General features: G+C 37.8%; 2 protein-coding genes across 8 annotated transcripts in view; one reads left to right on the plus strand and one right to left on the minus strand.

Annotated features, from left to right (window-relative positions):
- The window catches only part of BCAR3 (BCAR3 adaptor protein, NSP family member), a 98,095-nt gene extending 92,734 nt beyond the window's left edge, over window positions 1-5,361 (plus strand). For all 5 annotated transcript variants that reach the window (XM_053985397.1, XM_053985398.1, XM_053985399.1 and 2 more), the window contains 5 exons: window positions 1,272-1,387; window positions 2,177-2,348; window positions 2,537-2,660; window positions 3,493-3,705; window positions 4,492-5,361. In XM_053985397.1, coding sequence (XP_053841372.1) covers window positions 1,272-1,387; window positions 2,177-2,348; window positions 2,537-2,660; window positions 3,493-3,705; window positions 4,492-4,679 — 813 coding nt within the window. In that variant the 3' untranslated portion in view covers window positions 4,680-5,361. The remainder of the gene's footprint in view (window positions 1-1,271; window positions 1,388-2,176; window positions 2,349-2,536; window positions 2,661-3,492; window positions 3,706-4,491) is intronic.
- Window positions 5,362-5,803: 442 nt separating this feature from the next.
- The window catches only part of FNBP1L (formin binding protein 1 like), a 57,652-nt gene continuing 44,836 nt past the window's right edge, over window positions 5,804-18,619 (minus strand). The window contains exons 10-16 of one of the 3 annotated variants that reach the window (XM_053985406.1): window positions 17,203-17,361; window positions 13,743-13,757; window positions 11,620-11,729; window positions 10,904-11,036; window positions 10,359-10,453; window positions 9,714-9,862; window positions 5,804-9,328 (exon numbers count right to left, since the gene is read on the minus strand). In XM_053985406.1, the coding sequence (XP_053841381.1) occupies window positions 9,150-9,328; window positions 9,714-9,862; window positions 10,359-10,453; window positions 10,904-11,036; window positions 11,620-11,729; window positions 13,743-13,757; window positions 17,203-17,361 (840 nt within the window). In that variant the 3' untranslated portion in view covers window positions 5,804-9,149. The remainder of the gene's footprint in view (window positions 9,329-9,713; window positions 9,863-10,358; window positions 10,454-10,903; window positions 11,037-11,619; window positions 11,730-13,742; window positions 13,758-17,202; window positions 17,362-18,619) is intronic. The other 2 variants (XM_053985405.1, XM_053985404.1) reach the window with 2 other exon arrangements.

The raw sequence follows: 18,619 nt of genomic DNA on the forward strand, positions 1-18,619 counted from the left end.
TACAGTGGAGCTGAGGCACCAAGTAGCCTGCTGGAATTAATTAAGAGTCATAGGAGGGTTTTGCATAAACAGATTTTTGGATTTTGGAGCAGGAAGAGTAACTAGCTGGGGCAGGTAGAGAAGTCTGTTTGATGTTCACAAGTGCTGAGCCAATGCCTGTCATTTACTGGCAACTCGTTGCATAGACTGCTCTGATAAGAACTGCATGATGCAATGAGATTGGCCTGTAAACCAGCAGAATGAATGCTTTGTACTGAGATCCCAGGCTAAAGTTCATGTATCCTGTGTGTCATCAGTAGTTCAGTTTGCCTTTTAAATAATGACATTTCAAATAAAGAATGCCCCATATAGTAAGTGATGAGGTGAGTATTTGCCACTTGCATACCCGTAATGGACTAGCAATCAGTGTCTCCAGGGGCTTCATATCTCTCCTGCTTCTCTAGAAGTGAAACAGGTTTTTCTGCAGTGCTGTTTTGTACTGGTGAGGCTTGTTGTGAGCCCAGATTGCTTTCATCGTTTCATAGCCAAAAAAGCCTGCTGATGGGTGATACCAGAATATTGCAGGCAGATTGGTTAGTAAATATGTCAACATGCAGGCCTTAAACCAGCAGATAATCTTACACCATCATATTCATGTGGTTTTGCTTATTATTAGCAATTATAATTGCTATTGAGATACTAGTAGCTAATACAATCTGTTTAAAAGGCAAAGACAAATTGGTAAGGGTGTCAGTTTTCACACACTGACTTCCTTAGCCACTCAACATTGTGTCCTCCTTAGTCCTTTTTCTAATTAATCTCTACAAACTTCTATGAACCTAATTCATCTTTAGGACCCTGTGGTGTAACCAAAAATGTTCTGAGTAGTAGTTTTTTTAGGAAGAAAAAAGGCAAAGCAAGCGTGTATGTCCTTAAGGCAAAGAGCAGTGCCTCTCTGACAAGGATCAGGCTGAGAGTGCACTGCATTTCCTGGAACCTGCATAGTAATCCCTTTCTGGAAGCAGGGGATGGAGTTTGATAAAGCATTTTGGTTACACCTATGTTTTTTGATGGCTGTATCATTTAAAAAACATTTCCTTGGCTTTTTTTTTTTGTAAGGCACTGGACGTGCATAGGTTAAAGCTTTTCTTTGATGCCTGTATTACAACATTGCATGCTGTACACTTAGCTCTGTATGCCATGCACTTGTGAAGAATTTCTCTGTGGCTAGAGGTTCTTGGGTTTTTTTAAATATTAGTTTTAAAATTCATGCAGAGTTTTTTGCATTTCAGGTGGCAAGGATAGTAGAAGTTTCTGAAGAGATGAGGAGGAATATGGGAGGGAACTCTGGTCTTGAACTGATCACCTTGCCTTATGGACATCAGCTGCGCCTTGACCTGATTGAGAGGTAAATGTTCCTGCTCCTCATTGCCAGGGCAGGTGGCCAGAAGCTCAAAGCATGGCTGCGTTGTCCACATTTCCTTCAAGAATGCTCTCCTGCATGTTTCCTGAATTCACATGTACAGATTATTTACTGAGATGGTATGTAAATTCATTTTGAATAGGAAAGGATTGCTTAAGGTCATAAGGCAACTGTCCCATGAAGTACAGGGAAGGGGGAAAGTATTGAAAGCAGGAACAGCTGAATGCCATCAGTTCTCCTTTACAAGCTCAAGGAAACTAAAATTCAGGGGACCTATAATCTATCTGAGCATGTAAGTGTGTGTGGAGGAGACTGAAAGGTAGTATCCTTCTGCATGTGGCAAGAGGCTAGAGGATCTAATAAAGTAAAAAATTATTAGCAAAGATTTCTGAAAAACCTCTGCACAACATAAGGGGGAACACTTAGGGTGTTGTGATCTACATATTCTGCTTCATATTTCAGTAGTTTGATTGCTGAGATGTTGCGGGGCTAAGGTCACAGGATTTGATTGTGGAGGACAAAGGGAATTGGGGCAGTTTTCCCAGAACTGTTCATTCTTTCAGTACTTGAGCAGAATTTTGTAGTTAGTAGTATCTCAGGAGAATTTATTAAAACATTAATTTAAAGCCTGTGTGTATTTATTCCATATGTCATTATTGGTTTTGGTGCAAAGATGTTGGTAAGACTCAAGTTTGCTGGGCATACCAAGATAAAAACTCATTTTTGAACACATGTAAATTTAATAATGGGTTGCATAAATTGTTTGATTTACAGGCACAATACCATGGCAATAGGAATAGCTGTTGACATCTTGGGTTGCACTGGAAATGTAGAAGATCGAGCAGCAACATTAAACAGGATCATCCAAGTTGCTGTGGAGTTGAAGGAGTCACTTGGGGATTTATATGGATTTTCTGCCATTATGAAAGCACTGGAAATGCCACAGGTAAAAATCTGTTTATGTTCCAAAATGTGGAGTTGTTTGATGGCTTATTTAATTTAATTTGAGCAATTTCTTCAAGACTAGAGAGATCATCAGAATAGTCTACATGACTATTCTATGACTCTGTGACTAGCAGTATACTTTTCCTGCTGTGGACCCAATGATGGGTATTCTCTATTTTGCATGAACAGGTCAGTAGATTAGAACAAACCTGGACGGCTCTAAGACACTGTTATACCCAGACTGCCATTATGTATGAAAAACAGCTGAAACCATCTTGCAAAGCTTTGCATGAAGGACAAGATGAGTGGACTAGTGAGTATGAGTGACACGAGTTTCTATTTGGCATTTTAACCCTCTCCTTACTGATTTCCTGTGTGGGGGATGTGGCAGCTGCTCTTTCCATAGCTGTGTATTGTACCTTAAAATGATGGAAACTTGTATAATGCCATATGATTATGAATGGAAGCCAAGAGTCTGCCAGCCAAACATCAGTATGTGTTAGTGTTGCCTGTATCCCTGCAGAATGTAACATTATTCCCACATCCCTACTTCCTCTGTGTCCAGCAGAAATTGACACATTGCATCATCTTGCAAAAAACCAGGAAAAAAAAATCTCTCCTCTGGCAGATTTTGCTTCTTATTTGCTTGATCAGATAAATCCTCAAATAAAAAGAATGGGTTAGGTAATTCTGGTCAGATTAGGTGCCCCTGTGCCAGATTCACTGCAGCTCTAGTTTCTAGCGGGACGCAAGGCAGAGAAAATAATTTCTCAGAACATTTCTCCAAGAGAAGAGGTAAACAGTGAAAACTTTTTAGCCACATGGTTATTTTTTATTGGAATGACCAATTTTGAAAATGTTTAAAATCTACGCCAGTGTCTAGTAATTCAGCAGAACTTTCCCCTGTAGCAAATGCAATTTTCCAACACCAGTTGGTGTTGGTCTTCTTCCCCAGCCAGTTCAGTGGAACTTGGTGTGACAGGTATGTTTAAGGTAAGGTTTTTGAAGGCTATTTGTCCTTCATTTGAAAGATGGAAGACAAATAGTAGTTTCCAACTTTAAAAAGGACACTGCAGCTACAACACCTTCTTCAATTAACAATAATGCCTGATGATACGAGATGTATGATCGTTACTCTATTCCAGAAACTATCAGTGCTCCACAGAATAACATAACGGTGCCGCTGCTGATGCCTCTTGTTACCTTGATGGAGCGCCAAGCTGTTGTTTTTGAAGGCATGGAGCTGTGGGAAAGCAGTGACCAAAGTGGTGAAATAATGCTCAGGCACTTGGGCACAGCTCGCCTGATCGCCCAGCATGCTGAGAGGTTTCGCCTGACGGCAGAGCAGCTGCTACAAGGTAGGAGACACTGCTGCACTGCCACACCAGCTGGGGCTGTGTGCCTGCCCGTGTGCCCCTGGATGTCAGAGAGAGAAATTCTTCTCCTCTTTGGCAGGAGCTGAGAGAGCAGTAAATGTCCTGCAGGAAATTCAGTCTGAGGACAACATTAATATTGCTTAAAAGCAGACAGTAAATTACTCATCACTACAGCTCTCCAGCAAGCATTTTTGCTAAACACACTTGAAGTTCTCATGACTCAATATGCTGACCCTTCTGGCAACTGAACAGAAGTACAGTACAGACTGATGATAACTTCCTGTCTTCTGTACAATATAAAATTCCTACTCTGATTATTACAATTAAACTACCACCTTAAGATTCTTTACAACAGTGCAAGTTGCAGCATTGAGATTGTGACCACTTATGGCCAGAAAGCAGCAGCATGTTAACAATGTGACTTTATTGTTCAAACTTGTAGTGCAAAAGTTAAGGGAGTGGGGAGAAATACAGTAATTTCTGCAAGCAGCATGTATAAGTCAGTAATTAAGGCCTGACTACAGTGACAATTCTCGACATTAGAACTTAGCAAGGCTAGTCTATCTCAGTGTCCTCAGAGCCATCAGTGTTACTAGAATGTCAGAGCTGGAAAGGTTTTTTCACTGTTTTATGAGCTTGTTAAGATCATTGTGCAAACAGAACCCAGTGCACTACAGCTTATTTGGAGAGAATACAGTTTAAAAGCCATTTCTACAGATAAAAAAATTTACCTGGTGGTGATACTGTGGGATTCTTTTTACCTACTAGGTTTCCAGCCAGATGAGGAGCTGAGTGAAATCTTCAAGACAGAATTTCAAATGAGATTGCTCTGGGGCAGCAAAGGAGCGCAAGTTAATCAAAGTGAAAGATACGAGAAATTCAACCGGATCTTAACTGCACTTTCCCGAAAACTGGAACCTCCTCCAGTGAAGCTGGTGGAACAATTAAGTATATAAGACTCTGGAAACACAATTTAAGTGATATACTTGAAATAACCTTAGCATTCTTTTGGCAATTTGAAACTGCACAAACTTCTTGCATTTCACAAGACGTTTAGAACTTTTAACTGCACAATGCACACTTGTTTTAAAACTACTGATTTCTAAGCAAATTATTTATTTACTGTGTCACCAAGTCATATACTGGATCCCTTTAAACTGTTAGGTTTTATCCCTTTATTTCCCCAAAGTTGCAATGTTTTAATGATGCCAAGGAGTAAGGGCATTGGCATCTTAATATTAAGATGAAGCAAATAGTGTAAATAAAATGATAGATTAATTATATGACATGGTAGGAAATTTGTTGTATAATATTCCTTTAATGAATATAAAAAACACTGTAGATAGAATTGTGAAGTGTATCTTTATGGAAAATAATATGCATATTTACAAATCACAGAAACACTGCACGTTGCAGAAATGATCCTTTACCTATAACCAGAAGGCTCAAACATCATTGTGCCTATGAAACTAATCTGTGTATGTGTTGGGACGACTTCCCCTTTCTTTTTTTAAGACAGCATCTGTAGCACGTCAGTTTTTGCTGGGGCCTGCACAACAGCTAAGCTGCCAGGGATGAATGATGAAATGGCAAGAACAAACAATCCAGATAATTAAAATGCTTTCAGACATGAGTAAACGTGGGTGTATGTATGTATTAAACTTGCTTCATTTACTGAGGTGAATCACTTTGGTAAGTACTTTTTCCTCGGATGAAGACAAAGCATAAGGTGTTACCACTTTTTTTTTAGGAAATCAGCATGCATGCAGTTCATTATACAAAGAGTCTTAGCAGCAAATCCTACTTTGCTACATACAGAACTGGTGACAAAGGGTTGTCCTGAGATGATGTACGAACACCAAAGTCAGAGCTGCATGTGGCTGTTGTCAGTAAGCCCATTTCTGGAGTGAGATGTCACTTAGAGCACTGGAGTATTGGAGTAGATGACAACAAAACAAACACCAGATCTGTTCCTCCTAGCTACAATCACAGCAGAGGTTTTTACCACCAGAACAAGACTTTACAGTTCATAGTGAACATGTGCCTGTCAATCTTAACAGAAGACAAATGGGGAAGCTAATTACTTAGACCATGAAAAGATTTTTTTTATTCCATGAAAATATTCTCAACAGAGAACACTATTTTTAAACAAAGCATTTAACATTTAGGAAATCAACATGTGCACAAAAAAGGATTAAAAAATTACTGGAAAATGTCTGATTCTTTAAGACAACTCACGTTCAGAATTTTAGAATAAGTGATTTATAAGCTGTGCAAGTACAAATGCTTTTTCCTATGTTTAATAACCCTCATAACAAGTTGCACTATCCCTCTTGAAAGCAACCTGCCTCCAAAGGAAGCAAATCCTGGTTTCAGAAAAACAAACAGTAGTGTGAAAAGAACATTTAGTCTTTTACCAGGAAGTATTAGTACTGACCTCCGAGGCTGTTAGCCAGGCAGACCACAGGCCCTTAACCAGAAAATACACAAATCACATTTCTTCCTCATCACAGAATTACAGAATATTCTGGGTTGGAAGGGACCCACAAGGATCACTGAATTTTCTCCAAAATAAAAAAGCACTAGATTTTAAAAAAATGAAAAAAAAAAAAAAAAGAAAAAAAAAACCCAATCCCAACAACCCCCCCAAAAAGCCCAAACCCAAAAAACTACCTAAGTAGTTTTGTCAGTATTGAGTAATGTCACATTATTATATAAATAACCCTGTATACAAGCTCCAAAAATCTAAACTTTAGAGTTTAATAGGCCCCATAATACACTAGGTCAAGCTGTGTAATAGTGGTATACATAACAAAAGAAGTAAACCTCTACACAAGTCACTCAAATTCAGTTTACTGGTAGTACAGTTCCTAATAACACTGAAATGAAAAAGAATCCAGCACTGCTGCATCCACATATTGCTTCAGACCCCAGAAAAACAGGATGTTTTAATTATTATTCCATAATACACTGCCAAACAGCAGGTGGCTGGGTTGACAAGCTTGTGTTGATGTAAGTATCCCTCCCCCCAACATCTCTAGTCTAATTCTTATCACCCTAATCAATCAGATATGATGTATTTATTAATAGAACCACAAATGGGAGGCAAGACAACATAAGCAATAGGGGCACTGCAGACAACTATATTTACACATATAAACATATCCAAATTTCAATTGTTTACAAGTAAAAGTGCACAAAGATCATTACAAAGTATCACTCAAATGTCACCTGGTCCATACAATGAAGCATCGTCACCTGGAAATGGACTAGCACTGCAGTAATTGAAATTGGAACGTCATAGTGAAAAACTAAAAGACAGTTTCCATAAAAATCTTTTAAAAAAATATTAAAGTCAAATGAAGAGATACACATTTCAATGTATAAAATTCATGGATGCACCATGTATCCAGTAAAGTAGAGCTCTAGAAAACACCTACCATGGCTACCTCAGCAGCTGCAGCACTGTGAAAAGAGCTGAGACACAAAGCCCTTTGTGGGATAACTGTAAGTGGTAGTGTTGGCAAACAACAGATTTAGGCACTCTAGTTTAAGGCAGCAGTTGAATGGCAAGTGGTTGACTTCTGAAAACAGTCATTAACTTGCAGTGGTGAATCCTCTGGTTGTGCTCCAGGCTGTCAGTGCTCACAACAGGTTACTGAAGGGCTGAAGGTGGACCACAGTTCTAGGAGTTTCTCTTGATTGCATTGTAGGCTAGAGCTGAGATGCATTATTTCCCCAAATTAACGAAATACCTTACAGTCGCTTATCAGTTATGCCAAACATCTGGAATGTAATGATGGTTGCAGTGGTATTGTTATAGCAGCATACATGGATACTGGGATGAAACTCTAGTGCTGAAGATATTTAAAGAAAATGATTTGTTACAAAACAAGATGAGCAATGATGGCAAAGTGTTACACAGAACATGCCTGACTGTCCTAGGCATGCAAGAGGAGGTTAACGGCGAGCATGGAGGTGGCACAGGCAGACTGATAACTGACACAGGGCTCTAAATGACTGCCAATAAAAGTGAGTTGGAAATGAGCATCACTGAGAAAATCAAAATGTAGCACAAGCTAAAATACAGTTTGTGCACCTGGGACAACCTAGGACAATGAAAATAAAGCAATTTTAGGAGCAGTAGCCTTTTTACTCTGGTAATGGAACTCTATTTTCCTGCACAAATTGAAGATTTTGTAATACATCCTTACCTATATATGGAGATGCTAAGATGTTAGTGACTACTAAATGTATGTCTGCATGCATTCATGCAACTAGCTTGTCCCTTGGGCCTCCCAGTCTAGTACCCCTCCCCTCCCCACCCCCACCCCCCCAGCAGCTGCATGTAACCTCCTTCAAGATCTCGCCCATTTTCTCAGAAACCCGCTTCAGGAACCTGCAGTCCAAGAGGAAAAAGAAAAGAACAAAGTTACTGAAGGCCTTTAGAAGACAGAGAAGCGTGCTCAGTTCTAAAAGGCCATTCTCAGTGGCTATATGTTAGCTTTCTACTTAATTCCACAAACTCTCATTAGAAATACAAAATTAGCGCTTTTTTTCCCCAGTAATCAAGTTGTGCAATGCAGTTTCCAATCCTCAGTGATTTAACAATGAGGAGAATTACTGTACATTTAAGACACTGTCTTCAGACTAAACACAATACAATTCAAAGACTTAGTTTATAGGCACAGATTAAGAATATAAAATGATTCCCTTATCAGGAGCAGAGAGTTTCCAGTAAGACATCAAGCATTACATGTGATCTTTTTTTGTTTGTTCAAGGTATCTAGAGTTAAAACAATGACATCATGTCCAATACAGAACATTCTACATTACAAGTACTGAAAAGGAAGGAGATAGGTCAGTGGACTTTCTGTCCTTCTTAATCATAATGTTTTTTTCCTGAGTATTTTTGTTGAACTTTCAGAATCATAAAACATTTTCCTGTTTAAGAAGTGAAAGCTGCCAAGTATTTGCTAAGGAAGGAAATTAATGATTTTCAGAAACTGAGTTCAGTTACTTATTAGAGGAAAAAGATCTCTGTTTTAAGAGTATTGTTTAAGTCATAAAAGTGGGAACAGTCAATCTTAGAACTCTTTAAAACTTAAGTATTTTTTCAGTTCTCTATAAAAACTAAGTATTCCACAGAACAAGCAGGAATCTTGGTCTTTTTCAGTTCAATAGCTAAACTGGATTTAGTGCTTTGTAAAGCAGGAAAGCAGAAGACATTGGTCAAAATCACAGACCAGTGTAAGATGCATAATTTAATGTGGTCATCTCTGAAAGAACTACAGCTAACTACCCATACAAACAACAGATCATTGCTGACTTCTGATTCTGTAATTCTTTCCATGAGCCTGTATAACTTACAATTTTTCCACTATTTTCCCTAGGGAATGTACAACTGAGAGCTGCCAGTTTTACTGTTAGATATAGGTTACTGCACCTTTGCTGTTTTTCTCTAGCGTTACATCTATATATGATGTTGGCACATATCCTTCCTCTCCATTATGTCTTCGAGCTCTTGTCCACCCATCTCCTTTGTCCTCCTCAATAATGTACAAAATTTCCCCTTCTTTCATTGCTAGAGTGCCTTCATTATGACCTGGGAAGAACAAGAGGCAAAGAAGTCTTACTATTCAGACAGAATTTAAAGTCATCTTTTTGCCAAGGCATAGTTTCCAAATTATATATAAACAGGAAGCATGAAAAATCTGTGCAAGAGAACATATGGCCAAACAGACTTAGAAAAAAACCCAGTCCCAATTTGTAAAGCTGAACATTTTCCAATAACTGTGCTAATATTTATCTTAAAACAGTACAAATACTGCTTATGAATTAAAGTAATTTATAAAGTAGCTTCACTGATCTTTTAAGCAATTAAGTTACTCACACATATAATTTGCTTTAAATGATTTTACCTGTCTTCTTTATAACAAATCATCCATGCCTTACAGTCGAAGAATCTCAGTGCATGTGGTTAACCTTACCATCAAATGGATATATTGCCTTGCAATGTCCTATAGCTGGTAAGGGATCATCATCTTCAAACTCATCATCAAACTCATTGGGATGAGCGTGTTGCTGTGGTGGGCCACGAACTTCCTGGTTGGCATCATCCGTGTAACTCCCTTCAGGGCTAAAATGCAATGATGGGAGCGTGAGGACTCTGAGAGGAGTTTTCAGCTCTGAAACTCACAACATCCATGCATCACAGAAAGGGCAGGTCATGGATATTGTTTTGGAATTCCTGTTAGCAGTTTTTATACTACTGTCAGAGGTGATTTACTGAAAAAACTCTAGCAAAAGCTTAGACTGAATTCTACTTGAGAAACAAATTTGACATACCTCTCTCCACAGAACATGGAAAACTAGTGAGCCATATGCAATGGAATAAGACAGGTTTAAAAGGCACTGCTATTTAATGAGCAGGTGTTTCAATTAGACTATTTTTATATGTTACCAGAATGGCAGGAATAGACCTTTAGAAGTCAGAACCCGTTAAGATTTTCCTTTAGAAGGAAAGGAAATTTATCCACTTGGGGAGGATAAACACCACCTATCACTCCTGTAATCTCCAGAGAGCTGTACAGACTCTAGCACAGGATCTAAAGCAGTAGAGACAGAATAGTGACCTCTCTCGGCCCTGGGTGACAAGGTGGTTGATGTCGCTGCTGTGCCGCCTGTCGCTCCTGGCTGCTACTTTACCTTCAACTTCAGAGAGCCAGGCCTTGGAGAAAAAAGGCAGATATTGGTGTCAGAGAAAAACTGATTCTAAACCAGCACATTTAACAAATGCATTGAACTGCAGACAGTTCAAAGCCACAGAGATTGCAGTCAGATGTCAAGTCTCATAATTACTTCACACAAAGCATGAACCTATCGTTTATGCTTAGCCTACGCTCCATACTAGCCTAAGGAAAAAAGCCTTAATTACGTGCGAATTTCAGAATAAGTGAATAATAATATATTCTTCTGAACAGCTTACATCTTTAATAATGTACATCTTTATTCTAATTAGATAAACATCCTTGAAAATACAACACCCCACAAAAAATTGTATCAGGATGTCTACTCTTCCATCAAGTAGTTTTGCTGGGTGCTATATTTAAAAACTGTAAGGCAAAGTACAATTGTACCAATCACTGACATTTTCCAAGAAACGGTTCTAGAATCTAACCTCATTCTTGTGTATTTCCATCCGAAGACGGTCCATATTGCTCATAGTCTCAGTTAATTTTGGTTGCAAACTGCTTGGATCACCCATCTGCGGATTTTTTTCATAAACATCCTTCATCTTGATGAGGGCATCTCTAAAAACGCACAAACCATTACAATAATTAATATACCAGTATTGATTAATTAAAACTAAAAATAATGTGTATGAGATCCTGAACTGTGATTAGATATCAAGCACAGGAACCAGGAACTACTGGTCTTCACACCATGCTTAAATCCTTCTCGCATTCTGTCCTCCTAGCCCTCTGCTGTCCTTTCTTGTGTTGTGCCCAGGCACACAAGGACTCCAACTGTTGCCTCTTAACCTGTCCAGTCTCAGGACTATTTTCCATACTGTTTGTTATATACAATTTCCTAAAAACTGTCATGTTCTGTTCTTAAAGCACGAAGTCGCAGCTATCTTGCTCAACTGGCGCACGCATTTTTTAACGCACAATTTTAGAGCCCATGCTCCCTATGCAGTATTAGAATCAAAATGAGTATTACAGTAAAGCAGAAGGAAGCAATATTAACAGAACCTACATACAACAAACTATGAACTTAAAAAAGTTTATTAATAGCCTGTCTCCTAGCTTTTGAGCACTGTTGGCTTAGGTAGAGGATGTCAAAAAAAACCAGAGCGAGAACCATGGCAGAAGCCCCCAAAAATGCACTCACTTTTGGTCCGTTTCCTTTTGTAGCTCTCTGTTAAGTTCATCAATTCTCTGCTGCAGTTTCTTGCGTCTTTGTTCTGGAGGGAGATGGCTGAAATCTTCTAGTGCAGGGCCCTGCAAGCAGAAATACTATGAAACAAGCTACCACATGCACAGGTCTGGGCAGCTGAACTGACATACCCACACATGGACAGTGTTCACTGGAAGCAGATGGACCTCCTTAAAAACTCTACTTGACAGACAGCTCTACAAAAGACTGCACAGAATAAATGCATGTTCTTGCTGCCAGAGTGTAGTCACTCAGTCAAGGTGCTTTGTGTCTTCTGTAGCAGTTGGCTCACAGAGGTAACTCAAAATTTTGAGACTTTATTTTTCTGAAGTCATATACCTCCTCTTACATCCACTGCATTTAAAGAAGATTAAGAAAGGACAGAATAATTTGAGTCAGAAATCTAAGATGTATATATAATAATTATATACATATATATAAATTGTTTCTTTCTCTGGAGTGTGTTCTGTGGTCATTTGGATGGTATCAAAAGAAAAATACTGCATTTTGGATCTTCACTCCAAAGCACTATTATAGTTCTCTTCCAGAACTGTAGCAATTCTAGAAAACATATTAAAACTTACTAAGTTCTGATGGATTTTATCTCAAGTAAAACTGGTTCACAGACCATAGAAAAAACCTTTGTAATATCAAAATTATTACTTCAATTTATTTGACTCAAAACTTGCTCAAATATTCCAAGTCACCTTTTTTACAGAAAACAAAACAAAACAAACAAAAACCAAAAAACCAACAACCAAAAAACTTCAGGGAAGGAAAAAACCCTCTTACTTCCCAAACTTTAAGGAAAAAAAAAAAACATAAACCAGTCAATTTAAGACCACCTATTGTTATGAACCCAAACTTGCACACTTGTGCCAAGATTATAATAAGAAGGATAGAAGGACCTGGGTATGAAATGCATGGGAAGAGATTTTTATGTATCTTTCAAGTTTATTGTGAAAACTCTTCCCCTCAGGGTGATAGACACTGACAGTGTTAGGAAGGAAATACAGTACATGTCTTACTCAAAGGTTTGGTTTGTTTTGGTTTTTTTGTGATCCCATTTGCCTAAGGAAGTTAATTTTAACCCAAGAAATCCACTTGCCATTCCAGTAACCCTCCATGGAGGCAAACCAAACTGGCCAGCATTTCTTTGGTCAAGAAGAAAGTTTACAGAAACTTGACTGCTCAGATTTTGACCCAAGCCTTAGGCTCAAATGCCAAGTTTCCAACACTCCCCCTTAAGATCTTTTCACCCCTTCAACTTTTCTGCACTAGTAAAATCAATCTCATTACTTTTTAAGAAGGGAATACAAGATGTCATAAAAGAAGAAAAATCAAGATACGATGTTTTCAAAATAAGTGTTTTCTTTCTAGAGGAAGAAGAATACACACTCTGTATAGTCTCAAAGTCCAGAGATGAAAAATGACATAAACAAATCCTATTCCGTTCAGAAGGTCTCCCAAGAAAACACTGTTAAGTGGAATACACTACAAAGAAACAAAAATACAATCATGTCCTCTCTGTCATTCTTCCTTACAGGTTGGTTTAACCAGAGTATCCTAAAAATGAATCAGAAGAACAGAGGTCTTTTTGGGAATTTGTACTGATTTACCCTGCAGTACAATATTAAGGCATGATTTTATTTAATGTAACAGCTTCCTGTATTTCTAAGCATAAAGGTCCTCCCTGCAATTTTTTCTTCCAAATTCAAAGGAGTGTAGTATTCAGTATTTCTTCCTTACACAAATTTTACAGTCTTTTCATATACATATTTTATGCTGCTTAAATAATTTTCCTAACAAAAAAAAATCACCAAGTATTTCCATCATGACCAACTTGTGAATACTGGTCAACTCTAAAATTCCAAAATTGCAGATTTAGTTGCAGCCAGATCACAAGTCTCATTGCCTTACGTTAAGCATGGATGATTAAGAAGACTGTGCATATGAGTGGAAAATCTGAAGATGTATTTCAGCACCTGACTAAAAGCAGTTATGATATGGAAACACTTTCAGAAGATTATTTTCATGCTATCTTAAGCAGAAGTACAGCAGACAGCACACGGGCTTACCATCTTCACCGACCACTGCACAGTTCATTTGAAAATAGAAAGAAACGGGAAATTACTGACATGCAATGACCAGTTACAAAAATGACTAATGCCTGAAAATGTATTTTAAAATATCACTCAAGGAGTGACGTTTTCATTTATAAAAAAATACATTTTACTATAAGCACAAGAAAATAATTGCTTTAAGAATTACTGATTAAAAAAATATTAGGTGATAATGGGTACTTTTAACTTACAAAATTTTAACATACAACTTCATTAAACTACTTTTGAATTTTAATGTTCTGAATAAAGGGCTGAGCCTTCTGTTGTAGGAAAAGAAACACACATACAGCCAACATTACACAAAATAGCAGAATTTGATGATGATGGACTGATCAGCCATATACAAAAAAATTGTTAATGATAGCTCAAAATCCACTGCAATCACTCTTATAAATGTAGTTTTTGCAATGTATTTAGTTTATTATCACAGCAGAGCTAGAATAAACAAAGATATTTTTCAAGCCTAGAAGTAATAAATTTTACTTTCTGCAAAGAGCATTTGGGTCATTGTTGTTATCTAAAATTGTTTTATCCAGATAAAAATAAAGACATCTAAAGAGTAAAGACTTTATCCTTAGAAGAAGCAAATAAAACATGGGTGCCAGGAGCTGAATCTTGGCTTTAACATTCACAGCATTTTGAAGATCTATCATGCTTTTAATGATTTGGGCAACCCTTTCCAGAGAAACACCAAGCAACTTAGAAGACAGAGATCTCAACTTCACTTTTGACCCTGAGCAATTTTAAGGCTGCTGCTTGGGGCACATACACAACATTAGAATTTCTAGCAATGAGGGCAGTAAAGCACTTTCATAAATGATACTTTGGCAGGAATCTCGAAGTCCAGAGATGAAAATGACATAAACAAACTTCCTGTTCCCTTCAGAAAGAGTCTTCCAATAAAACTCTGTTACGGTTTACAGATCACTGCTGATAATGCAGATATTTTATGTACCAAGTGGCATCAAGCACAGACCTCTTATAAGCACTAACACTGTCTGGAATTGCTAAGATTTCAAAGGAGGAGCAGCAGCAGGTACCAGCAGCACTAACTCAGCAAGCTACACTTGCTGACACCTTCTTTCAACAACAACTACTGTTTGCTGCTCTTGCTCTACATCATGACAGGAAAATGTACTGTGTGAAGCACAGAGTGGAGGGAGACTGGGTCTGTGACCTCCAGCACCTTGACTGAGATCTTGCACAGGGCATGTTAAACAAAATGACCAGGATGCTTCACTGGCTGATCGATGCCAATTCACGGATAAAGCTCAGCAGAAGCAAACTGAGCACCATTTACGTGGGCAGGTGGTGATAGGACAAAGGGGAACATTTTTTAACTGAAAGAAGATAGATTTAGATTAGATATTAGGAAGAAATTCTATATTCAGAGGGTGGTGAGGCACTGGAACAGGTTGCTCAGAGCAGCTGTGGATGCCCCATCCCTGGTAGGTTCAAGGCCAGGTTGGATGGGGCTCTGAGCAGCCTGGTCTTGTGGAAGGGGTCCCTGCCCATGGCAGGGGGTTGGAACGACACAATCTTTGAGATCCCTTCCAAACCAAACCTTTCTATGATTCTATGGTTTAGTAGTTCTGCATGTCAGTACACTTGGAAATAATTTTCCAGGAACAAAACACATGGGAAACAGCATCACATACTATTAAGCACTTAATCATTGTATATTTTAAAGATAAGACTGATCAATGAGATTAAAAAAAAATAATAATCTACTGCTAGTCCAGTATACATTTAAGTTTAAAAGACTTTAAAAATATGCAATAATGTGGGATCTGTTAAAATGCTTGCAAGGAAATTCAGAATATATATAAATTTAATGCTCATTCTTGAAGATTTTACAGAGATGAAGTCTTTAATATTATGGCATGTTTGAGTGAGTCTCGATCTGTAGGACACTAGTGATGCTTCCTAATGTTAAAGAATTATTAAATTTAAATTATTTAAAGAATGTATTAAGTCTATTTTACAACATGAAGATATAATGAAGATATAGTTTCGTTTTCCATTAGCACTCTGTAGTAGTTAGGAGATGATCTTTCCCTTTGAAGGAGATTCTAGAACTACTGGTACTACAAGGTGATGATTTGTGAGGCAGGAGTTAATACTTTTAGTGATCAACAAAATCAGAGTGTAATCATGGCCTGTGCCATTCCAACAACTACCTAACCCAGGCAGCTCCTCACTGAGTACTAAAGAAGAGGCATTACCTTCACAACCAGACCAGATTATGATCTAATGCCTCAGAAGGGAAAGGAGACACTGCCCTCCATATAGACTTAGAGGAACACAAGGATTTTCTAAAAAATGGCAGTGCTAGAAAGGCCTGAAATTAGATGCCACAACATGACTTAAATAAAGCAGGTTTTAACTATAACACATTCTGCTTCACAATGACAAAAAGGGAGCCTCTAAATTGTAACTTTACTGCAATAGAGCATTGTTGTACCTTGATCTTCACATTACGTCAACAACAGTCAACCATTCTTGAGGCACATGAGATAGCAAGCCAATATTGTCTTGAAATACCAAAAATTTATTCATTATATACAACCAAATTAATCCAATTACCTTTTTATTTGAATGACTAAATATCACTAAACAACATAAACTGGGCAGCCTGTGCTTTTCTGACATAACAGGAAAGTACCAGTACATTTATCACTAGCACCATAAATGTTGCTAGGAAACCACGTTGTATTTCCCTTCTACTGGCTTCCAGACAAAGTCTACTCGCAGAATATGCCACTATATTAGTAAATTAATTGATAAGTCTCAGTGGCATTTGGTAGCAATTTTTTCAATAATTTTACCCAAAAGAAAGTAGGACGAACAAGAGCAACTATAATCAGAAAACGCATTAATACTGTAATGTTTTTTAAAAAATAGTATTTCAAAATCTGCCATCACTATAAGCTATAGCATTTTATGTACAAAAGGAATTAAATTCTCCCTTCTTTGTTCAGTGTCTCGTAATCAACTTCTACTATTTTCAAAGTCAGCAAATAAGACATTGGATCTGTCAGATGATTATTGTGGTAACTGTATATCCAATGATAAATTACTGCAAAATATGTTACATGATGGTAGGAAAACACTTGTGAATGTGAACAACAATGAAGAAAGGTATCAAACACATGCTGAGCACCCTCTTTATAACACCTTTTTTTCAGCAGGAGCATTTCAAATGTGATAAAGAATATTTCTATTTTATTTTCTTTTTAATCTGTTGGTAACTTCTGAATAGTATGAAACAAAGTATCCTAAAAGTGACCTTATGGCTGAAGTGTTACTTTTAACTAAGTAAGCCTTATAATGAGGGTGAAGAGCATTAGAAAAGCCACATCACAAACACACTGCTCATAGCCCATCATGCATTTCAACTTATCATCAAACTTACCCCTCTTTTGAGGCTTCTGAAAGAAGGAATTCTGGGCTTCCCTGTTTTTATGTCACTCATGCAATAATGCACTGGTTCAATGGAGAATATGGGATACTGGGACCCATTAGGAGTACTGGATGTGTATAAACTAGTAGGGGTTAGGGGTGGGGATTGTGGCTAATGTGGAAATAAAGAAAGCAATAAATAAGCCAAATGTTCAAAGTGATTTTAAAATGAAAATTCTGTCTTACAAAAATAAAATTTCTATCCAACACAGAAACAGGCTGTAACGTTCCAGACACATTTATACTATAACTGTATTGGGTTTTAAAGGTTTCTGCCATGAATTAATCTTCAGAGTTATAGGTTGCTGCAGAGAAGGAAGAAAGCTTTAGACTCAACACTGCCACAAGATCCTAACAAGATCCCAAAGCTTTTCTTAAAACAGCTCTGCTATTGCCAATTTAGTTACAATCATCCTGGAAGCTCAAGCATTCCTGCTCACTACTTCCTCCTACATATTGTGGTACCCTACCAGGTTAGCCAAACCAGAAATATTTGTACATCTATGGAGAATGACTAAAACAAAAAGTATTCTCATACTCTGCAGTCAAGCTGGACTGACACAACAGGTGCATGGCATTCTTAATATAATCCCAAGAATCTCCTCCCCTTTTTTTTGCTTCTCTCATTTTTTGTCTCTTATACCTCTGCTATTCTTTCCCAGTTCAATTTTCCTCTATTTCCACTGCGGCACAACTCATTCCCTCTACAAAAGGCTTTTATGTCTTTGACAACATTAAAAATAGGTAAAGGAATACCTGGAAGTCAAGACCAGCCATAGTTTCAGCTAAATGAAGGTCCAAAGACCCCCATGAATACCCCAGCTGTAGTAAACCAGCTGATTTTATAATAGTTAATTAAAAAATATATTTTAAAACCTGTAAATAGTATTTAGAATTAAATATGTATCTTTCAGGAAATATTTTGCTTCCAGCTGCTGTTTTGTAGTGCTCCTCCATCCTCCCCAAAAAAGAGGTGAAAATCTGGGACAAAATCTTTCATCCAGGTCCTTAGGGAAGAGATGCACGTAGTATGTACACACACATGTCACACCTGTGACTCCAAAGAGAAAACAGTAAGGCTGACTCCCTGAATGCTACACACAGCGAGTGAACTGGGGAGAAAAAAGAGTAGGGCAAGTCTTGTCAGCTTATTCCAGCTGTCATCACACTAAGGGATTTCTTACAACTACAGTAAATGCTAACATCCAGGCTGAAATCAGTGTACATGTACATAACTCTCCAAACTCTCAGAAAGATGTTTTGTGGTCAAACTGGCAACTGTGATCTAATTTCAGAACAGGTCAGATCTCACCCACCTCTGCAGACAAATGCAATATTTATGCCTATGTATTAATGCATGTGAACTGCTA

This window comes from Vidua macroura, chromosome 9, assembly GCF_024509145.1.
Source record: "Vidua macroura isolate BioBank_ID:100142 chromosome 9, ASM2450914v1, whole genome shotgun sequence".
In the NCBI taxonomy this organism is placed as follows: Eukaryota; Metazoa; Chordata; class Aves; order Passeriformes; family Viduidae; genus Vidua; species Vidua macroura.